We start from the raw sequence: 14275 nt of genomic DNA, 5'->3' as shown, positions 1-14275 counted from the left end.
ACTGCATTTATGTAATTTGTTATTGAAATTGAAACGTTTCTATCATCAAGAAGAGATCACATTGTGTCAAATGATTATTATAATCCTTCTCCGTCAACTTTAACACTAATGTGGTAATGATAAGGATTGATTTGTAATTATCACATATATCAATGTATTCAATTATAATTAAAAAAAAATTTAAAAATATGCAGTGTAATTAATCTTTTTTTAAGTCAGGATTGGGTCCAGCGAGGAATCTCTAAGAAGGAAATAAGAGTGCGGCGGAAATTCCCCATTTTTCAACAATAAAATAATAATAATAATTTTTTCAACAAAAATATATCTATTTTAAAAAATAATATAGTATATATTCATATATATATAATTTTATTTTAAGTATAAAAAAATTTATAATATATACAAATATATATTAATAATGTATATATATATATATATATATAAGACAGAATAGGAATTGGAAAGTAGATTTGATAAAATCTTTTAAAATCTGTAGAAATCATTTGCTGTTTGAATTTAACTAACACAATTTGGGTTGATAATAAATTAATTCATTAATACCCGTTATGTTAATGAATCATAACAAATGAAATTCCCAAATGATACATTTCACTCATTAAAAGAGGCATTTTAGTAATTGCATCATAATTGAAAAATAGATCTAGTTTTATAAATATAGTTGTAGTGTTTTAAATAATTTATGTTTTTTCATTTCTCTTTTCGTGAAAAAAAAAAGTATATTTCTTATTTTGCTAATATAATATTATTATTTTGTGTTTGTTTAAATATATTTTGATTGGTAAAAACATTATATATGTATATATATTTTTGGTAATATATACGTTGATAGCAAATGTCAGTTTTTCCTTCTTCTTTTTTATATAATAAAAATAATATTTTATAAAAATATAATATAAAATATATGGGTCAAACGGGCCAAATAAGTAATGTGTTCATGCTTAACTTATGTCCATCAAAAAACCTTAAATTGTTAATGAGTCATGTAATGAATGAATTGTTGAGTTAAAAAATGAATTTGAATATGAATATTTTCACCAACTAGTTTAACAAATCATGCTTGAATGAGTATAATTTAATATAAATAGAATACAATACGACACGATACAAATTCGTTTCCACAGATCTGTTACTAAGTTTATCGAATAGAATTTCTGTTATCTCCCCAATTCCAACCTAGGACATGGACACGATATGAATTCGTTTCCACATGATTTGTTGCTAGCTGTAGAGGTCGGTTTTTTAAATTTCATTCCCGTCCCGTGGTTTTTCCTGGTTTTTTAGAGGCAGGGTGAGAACGTGGATATGTTTATCGGGACAGAGCAACCCATTCCCTGCACCACCACTTTGCTTTTTTTTTTTTTTGGGGGGGGGGGTAATTGGCAAGAATTTCCTTAACTCAACTCATTTATGATATAATTTTTATGTTTGTTTTTGGAGAAATTTATATACAAATAATTTTATTTGCGAATAAAATATAAATAAAGTATCTAAAATGCAACAAAAGTACAATAAAATAAATGATGTCAAAATACAAAATTAGAATGAAATACATATTTCAAAAATATAATGCAATGGTCCAAAACTTCAAATACATATATATAAAGTTTGTAAAAGTACACACATGACAAAGTCATATATTTATATTTATTTATTTAATAATTAGGTAAATTAAAAATATCAAAATAAATAAATAAATAAGTATAAAGATTGGGCCGAGTTTGGGAGCAGGGTTTTTATTCCTCGGTCCTGCCCCGACCTTAATTCGGGATATAAAATTTTGCTTCAAACCCACCCCACAACCTTAACTTACTGAGGAAAAATTGCCCCTTTAAGGACGGTGCACCATGATTTTTAGATTGTGCAGGATAAATTGCTATTCTTATTGCTAAGTCTATCGGATAAAAGTTCCGTTATCTTCCTAACTCTAACCTAAAATTTTGATTTTTAATCTGTCTTGATTCCTTATTTAACCAGGAAATTTAACACCCCATAAAGAATGGGTCTCCACGATAATCAGGAATGCAAAGGCAAGCTGCATGCATGGTACAAAAACTCAAACAATGGAAAACATGCATATTATAAACATATGACCATTGACTGTTAAAACATAAAACTTTGACTTAGTACTCTTACAATATTATTAGCTACCACCATATATATATGTGATTAGTTTTTCTATAAGGTTGATTTTATAATATATTAAAATAAAGTAATTTATCATACTCGTTAGATTTCTTAGATTTGTTTTAATTGGTTTGAATATTTGTTTTTTAAAATTAAATTTAAAACATTGATATAATATATATATATATATTTATATATATAATATTATAATATCATATCAATGTCACAAGTGACTAAACATATATATGCATATATATATGAGGATATTAATGGGAAAATTACTAAGAGTCTGTTTGAGATATCCCATAAAAGTATATTTTTAATCTGTAAAGCTTTGTATGGTAGATTTAAAAAAAAAAAAAAATTTATTAAAAAATTAATAAGTGTTTGGTTGTAAATTGAAAAGGTATGTTAAATTTTTATTGAATTTCTATATAAGTTTAAAAAAAGAGCTTTCAAGAGAAGTACAAAACTTGAGCTTTTCCAAAAGAGCTTTAAAAAATTATTTTTTTGGTTAGCAAATACTTGTTAAGTCTTGTTAAACACTTTTACTTTTTAACAAAATAGCTTTTAACCTACAAGTAAAGTTTTTGACCCCAAAAATCTATGTCAAACAGATACTAAAACATTTATTATTAGCTTTTATATTATTTTAATGATTAAGATTTAAATATATTTTGGTCATATAAATGAATTAGGTGATGCATTCAAATTTAAGAAGATAAAGTGAATTTCGTTTAAGCTTATTTAAATTTAAAAAATAATTTTATATATCAACTCTTAAACAAAAAATGAAATTTTGATGAAAAATTTATTAAAATATCATAATAGAAAATTCTTTTCTATATAAATATCACAAAAATAAAATATACAAACTATTAATAAAACATATATCAAGAATTTTATTGACGTGAAAAGACTAATATTGATCTACAAACTAGAAGTTGCTAATCAAGCGTACAAACGTAAGCTAAAATAATAAATAATAATAATAATAAATGTATTAAAAAGAATAGAAAACCTCAAAGTAAACATTTTCTTTTTTTTTTTAAAGAAAAACATTTTTTCTTTTTTAGCGAAATGGATATGTAAACAAATATGACTACCAAAGATAAAGGGACAAACCCCACCAATCAAGATTTTTTTTATCCCTATTCTTGTGTGTTCAAATAATATAATTCCACTTTAACTCAAAAAAACAATTATTTTTTTCTATAGTTTATTTTATTTTTTGGTTACAATTTTAAACGATATGATATTATTCCATAATTATGCATATAAAATAATTTATTAATTAAATTTTTTTATATATGTATTTGTTATATTAAAATTATATTTATTTCTCAATTAATAAAATAATAATACATAATCTAATAACTAAATATTTTAGATAATCATTTCCTAATCATAACAGGGAACATGACCTAAACAGAGAGAGAAAAAAAGAGAAGTGAAAATCCGAATCCATCGGTCCCATTCCACGTCATCCGAGTAGAAATTTCCCGCCACGTTCGTGTGAGCAAGAGCAGTAACTTTGTGGCAGAATGTGAGCGGCCACCATAGTGTCGGGAAAGTGGCGTGGGGCCCAACTGAAGGTAAGTGACAGTCGAAAGCAGAATCTCCTTTAAAACGCCACCTCAGCGAATCGGTCATCACCTTCACCTGCACCACGTGATCATTTCGTCCTTCGAGTTTTCATTTTATTTTCTTTTAGGTTCCAGTTTTACCCTTTTTTTAAATTTTTTTTTTTTTTTTTTCAAATTCAAAGTAGTAATCATCGAAATTTAGGCGCTCTTTGTTACGTTTCTTTTGCCGCCCTCTCCCAGCATACCTAATCAACTACGCGGCAAAAGGCAACTAATCAATTAATTATTTATTATTTAACATAAAATAATTCCCCGCCTGCTGCTTACCAAGTGTTTTGCTGTTTGTAGCTTTCCTTTCCTTCCACCCCCCAATAAAATATGATAATTCACATGTCTTTGTCATATTCAATCTTTTGAATTTCTTTGTTTTGTAATTCGCTATTATTTACCATTTTATGACTCATTGTTCAAGTAATTAATTTTCTTTACCATTAATTAAAAAAAACCCACTCCATATGTCAATACCTTACAAGGTAATGGGTCCCCAATCAGAGCATATACTTGCTTCTTTGGAATCTAGTTTCGATATTTTCATTTAGCAAAACAAATAAATTTTACATCATAATAAAGCGTTCATGATGGTTGACATCATGAAAAAGCTTGGCATTCCCTACTACTTTTGTTTATCATCCCATCTGTCATAAGTTTATGATGGATGATATTACGATGTAACAAATTGAATGATATTTACAAGAATAAAATTTTTCAAGTGACAGCAATCTCTCTAGTTTTATTAAATCAAAATTTTCTAGGTGCCAAATCCCTTGTTTTCTACATGAATATAAAATGATTTTTAGCACTTCACCTAATATTTCTATACATCAAATACGCTTTTATGAAATATGAAGCTTAAAATAATTTATTATAAGAAAACTTAAGAATTTTTTTGACAAAAATAGATACGGAATAATAGCAAAAATAAAATGGGAAGCATAATTGGGGTAAAAAAAAAAAAGAAAAGAAAAAGAAATAAATAAATAAAAGCAGAGGATAAGATCATGAATAACAAAAAAAAAAAAAAAAAAAAAAAACCTTAAAAAATTGAAGAAAACGAACAAGTGTAGGTAATAAAGAACACTGGCACAAGCACAACAACCACCACAGCACCACTGGCTGTCAATCCCGTAGAAGCTTAGGTGAGAGTGACCAAGGATGTGGGAAGAAAGACGAAAAAGCCCAATTCCTGAAGCCCAGTCCTTTTTTTTTTTTGTCCTTTCTGTCTCTTAGACCGTCTGGTAGCCTCGTCTTTCTCTGTTTCTCTCTCTCTCTCTCTCACTCACTCTTTCTATCTGATTGTGAGCTGGGTTTTCCCCAGAAAAATAATAATAAAAAAAGGTGGTGTCAGGTTTTACGGTTTCTCCGATTTTTGACCTTCATTTTTTCATTTCGGCAGAGCTTCAGGGAGGAAAAGAAGCTCTACGAAACTGAACCACCCAAAAAATGACGAGAATGCCACTGAGCTTGGCTCCTATGGAGGTCGTAGCTCTAGTTTCCAATTGGTGGGACGAGGTCAACGACTCCACCTCTTGGCAAGACGGCATCTTCTACACTCTCTGCGCTGCTTATGCCCTAGTTTCCTCCGTTGCTCTGGTCCTTCCCTTTACCGCTATATATATATATACATACATATATAATTTTCACTTTCATGCTTTGTTTGGTTAATTACTAGTTAGTATAGGATTTGTACGCATTCGATTATTGTTTTGGGATCGGGATTGTGGAAATTATTGGGGTTTTGGAACTAATTGTCGTTTTCTATGTAGCTTTCCATTTTGGTGTTCAAGAATTGGAAAAAAAAATGTCATGGGTGTTTTTTATATCATATTCTACATTGTAACAGGCTAGAAGATGAGGAGTTAGATGTAGAAACCATCGCAACACTTTTTGAATTTTTAAGACTTGTGCTGATGATGTAGACCAGATTAACTATTGCTGATTTTGTCCCCAAGTTATTTAAGTTTTGTATGATTGGCTAGAAAAGAAAAAAAATATAAAAAAGATTTATCAGCAGTGCTTGGTGATCTGCAGATTCAATTGATTAGGATTGAACTGAGAGTACCAGAATATGGTTGGACTACGCAGAAGGTTTTTCATCTTATGAATTTTATTGTTAATGGAGGTGATATTCTGAGGCTTACTGAAATTTAGAGTTTTTTTGATTATTACTATGTCATTTAGATGTTATGTAATTCATTGATTATTAGTCTATTTATTTTTTTTGCAGTACGTGCAATTGTTTTTGGATTTCACAAGCAAGTTTTTATTTTGCATCCAAAGGTTAGTATGCTGAAGTTTCTATTGCATCCTTTTTTCTCATCCACTCCATTTTCCATATAAATATATATCTTTTTTTTCTTCTGTGGATGAGGTGAAAAGATAAAGATAACACCGAACGTGGTGCTTGTCACCATCGCTTCCTTTTCATTAAAGTTTTACGGAATTATATAGAAGGTGAACTTCTGCAGTTTCAATGTCTTTAGATACCTCTAAAGCCATCCTTACTAGGTTTATGTTCATTATTTCCAAAAAAGCTCTAAATTTTATATTTTGGCTGCTTCCCAAAAAATGCTGTAAAATTTAATAGATGTGGAACCGAAGTATGTCATTTTTCTTCTTTGGAGTGTTGTTATGATGTCATGCATAATTACGGACAAAATTTCCACATCATGGTGGGAAAAAAAAAATATTTAAAGTGGGGAAATCCTTCTCTAATAAAATCAGTTTTTGCAAAAGCTTTTTAATATTCTGAATGACATGCGTTGGAGCACAACTATTCTACCATATTAGAAATGAGATTATTTTCTCTTCTAGAGCAGTATGTAACTGCTTTAATTTATTTTTAATTAGTTTCTAAGTTTAGGCAAGCTGGTTTCCAATAATGTTCGATATTGCTGATGTTTAGTTCCTGATGGAGAACAAAATTCCAACTCTTATTGCACCATCTTCTCTCTGTTTGTCCAAATTATACCTTTTCTTTTACATCCCACGTTTGTCGTCAGTTATTGCCTGTAAATTTTTACCGGATGAGAAGAATAATTGTTTTAAATGACTAAATAATAGGGTTTGCTTATTTATTTTATATTCTTTTGATTTGGTAGAAACAACTGATTTTAAATGCCTGAGTGTTCCTTGTATTGTGGTCCGTCATTCTCTTTTCCTTCCAGTAACATATGTTTAATTGGGCACTAAAGAAAAAAATTGATATTAACATTGAAATTGATCGTCCACAACAAAATTCTTTAGATAATTTAAAATACACCTCTGTGCCAATTGCATGTTTTATGATTTCTTATGTATACCATTTATTATCATTTTATATATATATATATGTATATATTTTTTTTTTGTACTTCGCTTATAAGTATTATGGTTGACTGTGATGGAGTGATTTGTTGTACAGGTGCTCTGACCAACCAACTGCTATATGTTAGTCAATTTTTCTTGGTAGTAAATTTTTCTGATGTGATCTTAGATCTTAGTGGATCACCATTAGAATTGGGAATCAAATAACAATTTACCTTTTCCGAATTCTATGGCTTATAAGGTTTGTATTCTAAGATGTGTTATTCACATCTTGAATCAGGTCCTAATATTGGTGTTATTGGATCTTCCTGGATTATTGTTCTTCTCTACATACACACTTCTTGTCCTTTTTTGGGCAGAAATATATCACCAGGCAAGTTCATATTGTTCAATTCTTTGCATGTTTAAGGTTTGTTTTTTTTTAATTATAAAAAATAAAAGCCCTGACTTTGACCGCAATTTGAAATTCTGTACTTTTTCTTACTCTTTTGAGCAGGCGAGAAGCTTGCCAACAGATAAGCTCAGGATATGTTATATTTCGGTTAATGGTGCAGTGTATTTTATACAGGTGTGCTTAATCTCATATGTTCTCGTATATACTTGATTTCTATGTGATACGTGCTGTTATTACTCATTTGGTTTATTTGGGATCTCTAGTGGAATTTATTTCATCAACCAAGTTCTACATAGTGTAGACCAAGTTCGGTGGCGTTAATAGCCATGTCTCTCTTGGTTTTCTTAGAACATTACTTTACTCTATGGCTATGTGTAGATTGTTGAATAGTGTTTTCATCAGGTTTGCATCTGGATATACCTCTGGATAGATGACAACAGTGTTGTGGAATTCATTGGAAAGATATTTATTGCAGGTTTGCCCTTCTATTTATTCATGCTATATGTTTTAGAAAGTCCATTTCTTGATATTGAGACATTATATTGCCTTTTTCTTTGTATAAAATTTATATCTATCAATGATGCTCTTTTTTTTTTTTTTTTGGTCATGCATGCTCATTGTTATACTTTTTATCTTCCAGCGGTGTCATTTATAGCTGCATTAGGTTTCTTGCTGTATGGGGGAAGGTGAGTGTTCTCAATCATGTTTGATAGTCAATGTATTTAGAGCATCAGCTGTTACTGACTGGTACCTTTCTCTTTGTGTGTTTTACATTTCTCCTTGTGAATTATTGGCTAAAATTCCTTCAGATTATTTTTCATGCTGAGACGCTTCCCCATTGAATCTAAAGGGAGAAGGAAGAAACTTCATGAGGTTTGTGCCTTCTCTTCACAGTTTGTTGTCAGATCACTTAAATCTAATTGCTTAATTGGTTGTTGCAAACTATATAAGACTATCCTAACCATGGCGTTACTACCATATAATCTGTCTGTGTTGTACAATATTCCACTGAGGGACTTGTCAGGAAATGGATTATTTTATTTTATTTTTCTTTGTCTTTTATATTGAATTAAATTATGCTCTAGAAATCAACTTTGATAGCAATTTCTTTGATAATCATACTATAAGTTGCTAATCATTGGATGTGACAATCTAATTGCATAAGTTTTTGACGCTTGTAAAATCTGTTGTTTTCAATTGTTATGGCTCTGTGCCATGGGATGGGAGCCCAACCTAAAAGCTTAGTTATTAGGTGGGGTGAATCCATCCCATTTAAACCTTCATCTTCCCCATCCACTCTAATGTGGGATTTTTGTGAGCCATAAATTGCACACTGCTATAATGTGTAATCATGCTAGACTCTAGTTTCTGCTTTATTAAATTACAAAGGTAACTTAAATCAATCAGTATGACTGCAATGTAACACTGGAATCTGAAAAATATTGCAAAAAATTTGACTTATAGAAATCAGTAACACTAGCCCAGAAAGGCATATTAGTATGATGTGTTGAGAGGCGATATTTTTTCTTTTGAGGTGAATGGGTTGTCCTCTTAATTGACCCGCCAACATGAGTCTGTGTTCGGCGTTGGATAAGCTGCGAGTTGGTATTTAGTTTAGGGCTTGTTATTTCCTTTTACTTATCATGATATCCAGTGATGTACTTGTAGTGAAAGCATTCAAACACCAATGTTTTTCAAATTGAATTATGAATAGATTTGTGGTTGATATTTCTTCATGCAAACAATTTATTTTAATCCTTACTAAGCAACTCTGTTCTAAATTAAAATTTTAATGCATATCAATTTCTTGGAATATATAATAACCATTGAGTTTCTGATTGAAAAGAAAGTTTGCAAATGCTACTGTGCTTCCTTCCCTCAAATAAAAAGTGGAACAACAAAGGAAGTCATTTGGGGTAAAGTAATTCTGTTGACTATCTTATGGTTTATGTTGCAGGTTGGATCTGTTACAGCCATATGTTTCACCTGCTTTCTCATCAGATGCTTTGTGGTAAGACATAAATTATAATATTCTCTGTGCTACTCGTAAAAGAGATAATTTTTAGCATTATAAAGTTGAAAAAAATTATTTTTGTTTCTGTTATGTACATGGTATTCTTTATGCTATGACCTCCCTGAACTTGACCTTTTTCCCAAACTGGTAAAACAACGGTCATTAGAGCATACATCGGATGGCTGTAGATTTCTTAACTTGTGTTACAACTTACAAATGCAGGTTGTGCTATCTGCTTTTGATTCAGATGCATCACTTGATGTTTTGGACCATCCTATTCTGAATATGATCTACTACATGGTATTCTACGAGGCTTGTTCTTTTCATTAACATTTTGTTTCTCCTTCTTGTGACTTTAACTTATTATTATTATTATTAGTTTTGGCTTTTATAACCTGTCTGCACCGTCGAATTTTGAAATATTGCTCAAATGACAGCTGGTTGAGATCCTTCCTTCAGCTCTTGTCCTTTACATCTTGCGGAAATTGCCTCCCAGAAGAATATCAGCCCAATACCACCCAATACGTTAGCCCTGGCAGTCTTTGTTCTAAAGCGTTATTTTTGCCCCCAATATCGTTTGTTTGTTCTTATGGTCCGGAAGTTGGATGCTATTGAAATTTGAACAAGAGAAAGCATGGCCGGACAAGCAATCCAGATGTAGTATTCTGGCATGGCCGGACAAGCAAATTTGTTTATTTTGAGATGTACATTACCCAGCTGTCTGCAGCAGCAGCTTGCGAAGGGAAGGTAGCTTGAATTAATTTTGTAGTGCGCTATTTGACGTAAGCGGTTTATTTGTTCAATATGTGGGCACAAGGAAATTTTTCCTGTAACTTTTATGTAGGCATTGTTTCTCTCTGTAGGGATTATCACATCATGGTGTGCTGGAAAGGTTGTTTATTTATCTATCTGTGGCCCTTGCTAAACACAAATTAATACACGATATAACATTATAATATAGAAATTCATTTTAGGCTGCTTATTTTGAAGGTTGACAAAGTTAAATGTACTTTTCTCTCTTTTTCACAGTTGCTTAATTCCTTTTAGCCCCGTGTGACGTTTGCTTGCCTTTCTTCAATTTAATGCATGGGGGGTTTTGGTTACGTGTAAAACTTGTACATTTCATGTTTGCTTTTTTATTTATTTGTTAACCATTTATCTCCTTTTCCCTCTTTCTCAAAGTTTCAACCACTCAAAAAGTCTTTAACACAGGAAGTGACGATAGAAATATGATACCCGAGAAAAACATGTTTAAAGGAAGAATGATTACTGCCATAGAGAAGCAGAAGAACAAAGAGCCATATCATATTCATAATTTTTACAGAATATTTTGTTGATATCAAAAACAAAAATATCGTATATTATTCAAGGAAGAGATGGGCCGAGATATAGAAGTTTTTAATTTCTATGCTTCTCCATAAGATATCCTTTTCCTATCCAAAGAAAAAATATTATATCTATATATATATATATATAATATTACTATAATTTCGATCTCTTTTCTAAGCCTCCTCTAGCAGTCCATTTCCGAAGAATAAAGAAACAAACCTTTGATTGCATTTGATGAACTTTTAAGTTATAAAGAATGCACAAAAAGAAATTAGCAAATCGGACTAGACTTCCATATATTACAAGACCAATGATCCCTTGCGGTCATGCTACTCCAGCGCTAGCTAGGCCACATCAACTTAGTATTATTCCCCAAAGTTATTAATCTTGATGAACTTCCTCATCTGGTGGGGGTGCAAATCTCACATTGGCCGGCCGTGCCACTACAACAGGTTCGTCTGCAAACAGTGCTCTAATAAAGGATGGGGTCCTTAGAGGCCGACGGCCAGTCATTTTTGGATAAACATCTTCAAGAAAGTAGTATGCATGACCAGCAATCATTCCCTGAATAGACACAGATTCGGAACCGAAATGTCATTAAAAATGACACAGAGAAGAAGAAAGAGAGTAATCAGCTAACAAACTCTATAATAACTAAGGTCTAATAGAAACAAAAAATGGATCGAGGGATAGTTTGTAGTGACCAGCCAGGCATTATTCCAAATGGCGCAACTAATTCCACTATAACTTCTGGATGGGAATTACAGGCTTGTCTGCTTGGCAGTATTGCCAGGGACAAGACAGATTTATGCAAGGTAATTGTATGCTATGCAAGGAAACCAATCTGCCATGCTTCTTGTATTGCAAAAAATTGCAGCAAAATGAATCACCATCTTCATTTGCAATGGTATTTTGGAAGGGGCCAAATATGGCAAGATGGTAATTTCACATCTCAACAGTGTGCAAATCATAAAGAAGATGACTCACCAATAAATCCACCCAAGCACTAGCCCCAACAAGAACAGAGAAACCCAACAGAACCTGCAGGAACGAAAATGGAAGAGAATTTATATGCATACCATAAAGTTGCAAGAGACAACTACAATATCAAATTTTCTTTTTATATCAAAATTCCATAAATCTCAAATTAATCTCTTTTAAAGAACAAGTTAAAAGTGGAAATTAATTAGAATGAATGCTAATTACTGAAATCTTGAATTGTAATACTAGTCCGACAACATGAAACAAGAAGAATTTGAAGTCACTGACCCATGGCAGGTAAGCTGCTGTAAAAGTAAAGAGGCCCAGGAAACTCATATGAATGAAAGGATTTTGCTTGCTCCACACATAAACCTGTAAAATTGGTAAAGTAACAACATTTTAGGCAAAGTAATTACATACCAACCCTCGGCAAGAAATGTCTTTGATATTCAAACAACAGCACACAACTAACCATCATGAATGTTAGCGAATTGCTGAGGAAAATGATTTTAGCGAAAGACTCTGACAAATAAGGTATCATCCCCCCAATAAGAACAATCCCGGTTAATACAGTGGCACCAAACAACAACATGTAAAAGAAATCAGCAGTCCTTCCCCTGAAGGAGTTCTCTTCAAGAAGCTTGCAGTACCGAGCAAGAAAAAACATGTGGAACATAAAATCCAAGTCTGGTGAACACATATTATAACCAGGTTAGATATGACAATAATTGGCAATCTGTCAACATAAATAAGATGCGAATCAAAATAATCATCAATATATGATCAAGAAAGTCATTGACCCATAATTAGTAATTACACCGGTTTTCTTTTTCTGTTGAGTGGGGGTTGGTAAGGGGGAAGGGGAGAGTTCATAGTGGTTGGACAGCAAAGACTGAGGAGTGCATAGTGTGAATGATGTTGAAACTGAGGCAGAATATAAACAAGCTAAATGGTGAAATAGATTCTTCAAAGCCAATGAAAACAACAATTCCCAATCCATTAAAACTAAACCCAATGAGACCGAAATAGTCCCTATAGAACAATGCCACCAATAGCATTGCACGGCATGAAAGGCTCTACCAGTAAGGTGTCAGATTTATGAACCTAAAAGTAGCAATCATGAAGCTTTAACTCTAATATTCCACCAGAAATTATGATTAAAGGCCTCTTTTGCAGACATCTAAAATTCAATTTTTACTTTTAACAAGGGGAAAAAAAATGGTAGAAAAGAAAGAAAAAGAAAAACCATACAGATAAATTTAGACGAACTCATGACATAGATATCAAGTGTGATAGAAAAAACTTTCTATAGTATTCCTCCATATGCAACAAAAAGAAACAGCTAACTTAACTGAAGGGTGATAATACGTAATTAAGAAGAACCCTTTTTGTATCGAATATTAAAACTTACCCATTTTCCGGAAGTACAGGAAGTTGGTAATGAGGCGCCAGAACTCATACTGCTTGATCACGAGTTTAGGGTTCAAGTAAAGATTATAAGGTGAGATTATCTGCAAAATTTTAATACCAATAAGAACAACATCAGGAAAGACCTAGGAAACAGTTGTCTAACATTACAAAGTTCTAACACATCCCTAGTACTAATAAAATAAATTTTGAGAAGGAGAAGAGTTAGCACTCTGGCTAAAGATCCAGCCAAATGGAGACCAAATAATCCAAAAATAAAAACAAAGACTATAAAAATCTGCCAATAATACCAATCCATTTCCCAGAATTAAGTTCCATGATAAAATTAGGGCTAATAATGACAACTAGATCACTATCAACATGTAGTATAATATATTTTTTCAATCACCGACTCAATTAAACAACTGGAAGCCCAAATAAAATAAAACGAAGAATCATCGAATTCCCAAAATCAATAAAGACCCAACCGACATCAAACAAAACCAAACAAACCCATTTCGTTTAGAAAAAAAAATAAAATAAAAAACAAAACCATTTATTAGGACAAAAAAACAAAAACCCTTTTAACCCTTCAACCAAGAGAACAAAACAGCATAACTCCCCAAAAAAAAAAAAAAAAAAAAATCCAAGAAGGAAAAGGAAGAGAAGCAGACATACATCGAGAGAGCAACCAATGGTGGTGACAATTGCAGCTGTGAGATAGGAGCGGGTAATAATAGGCATCTGCTTGTACCATTCTTCCACTGCTTGAGCCATTCCAAAATATCCCCTTTAATTTTCTGATTAACAAATTTGTTTCCACTTCAATTTTCCAAAATCCGAATTAACAAATCTTATCAGAGAATCGAAGCAAATTGTTGAAAAAATTAAAAAGGTCTTTTTTCGTTTTGAGATCTTTTGGGGTTACAATTTTGCGGTAGAGAATTCCAAAAGAAAGAGATGGCCGAAGGTGAGTGGAAGGAGCTCCGGAGGAGACAGGGACAACTACGGACTTGTGCCTCTCAGGCCTCTTTCGCCTGCGAAAAGGAGAAAAGA

General features: G+C 31.8%; 2 protein-coding genes across 3 annotated transcripts; one reads left to right on the top strand and one right to left on the bottom strand.

The window, feature by feature from the left end:
- Positions 1–4872: 4872 nt before the first annotated feature.
- On the top strand, positions 4873–10484 carry LOC107420347 (tobamovirus multiplication protein 1). Of its 2 annotated transcripts, XM_016029292.4 has the most exons (12): positions 4873–5026; positions 5185–5381; positions 5820–5910; positions 6016–6068; positions 7375–7467; positions 7591–7662; positions 7891–7963; positions 8129–8174; positions 8298–8361; positions 9446–9499; positions 9725–9802; positions 9940–10484. In XM_016029292.4, exons 2-12 carry the CDS (start codon positions 5232–5234, stop codon positions 10030–10032), a joined length of 867 nt encoding a protein of 288 aa, XP_015884778.3. In that variant the 5' UTR covers positions 4873–5026; positions 5185–5231; the 3' UTR covers positions 10033–10484. The 2 variants fall into 2 exon arrangements, with proteins under 2 accessions (XP_015884778.3, XP_015884770.3); XM_016029284.4 differs by lacking the exon at positions 4873–5026 and having other exon boundaries at positions 5038–5381.
- Positions 10485–11037: 553 nt separating this feature from the next.
- On the bottom strand, positions 11038–14205 carry LOC107420370 (derlin-2.2). Its single transcript, XM_016029310.4, has 6 exons — positions 13898–14205; positions 13224–13323; positions 12285–12499; positions 12101–12184; positions 11819–11872; positions 11038–11395 (listed from the first exon to the last, which is right to left on the bottom strand). Exons 1-6 carry the CDS (start codon positions 13994–13996, stop codon positions 11213–11215), a joined length of 735 nt encoding a protein of 244 aa, XP_015884796.1. The 5' UTR covers positions 13997–14205; the 3' UTR covers positions 11038–11212.
- Between the last annotated feature and the right edge of the window lie 70 nt (positions 14206–14275).

Source organism: Ziziphus jujuba, chromosome 1, assembly GCF_031755915.1.
Source record: "Ziziphus jujuba cultivar Dongzao chromosome 1, ASM3175591v1".
Lineage (NCBI taxonomy): Eukaryota > Viridiplantae > Streptophyta > Magnoliopsida > Rosales > Rhamnaceae > Ziziphus > Ziziphus jujuba.
Note: the sequence above shows the minus strand (reverse complement) of the source record. Positions and strands in the feature narration are given on the sequence as shown.

Excerpts from the sequence above, each read along its gene's own strand:
- LOC107420347 (XM_016029292.4), top strand. The coding sequence starts at position 5,232 with ATGACGAGAATGCCACTGAGCTTGGCTCCTATGGAGGTCGTAGCTCTA. Across the intron at positions 7,468-7,590 it reads GGGCAGAAATATATCACCAG|GCGAGAAGCTTGCCAACAGA; the intron begins GCAAGTTCATAT and ends TCTTTTGAGCAG. Across the intron at positions 8,362-9,445 it reads GAAGGAAGAAACTTCATGAG|GTTGGATCTGTTACAGCCAT; the intron begins GTTTGTGCCTTC and ends TTTATGTTGCAG.
- LOC107420370 (XM_016029310.4), bottom strand. The coding sequence starts at position 13,996 with ATGGCTCAAGCAGTGGAAGAATGGTACAAGCAGATGCCTATTATTACC. Across the intron at positions 13,324-13,897 it reads CCATTGGTTGCTCTCTCGAT|ATAATCTCACCTTATAATCT; the intron begins GTATGTCTGCTT and ends AAAATTTTGCAG. Across the intron at positions 12,500-13,223 it reads CCTGTACTTCCGGAAAATGG|ACTTGGATTTTATGTTCCAC; the intron begins GTAAGTTTTAAT and ends TGTGTTCACCAG.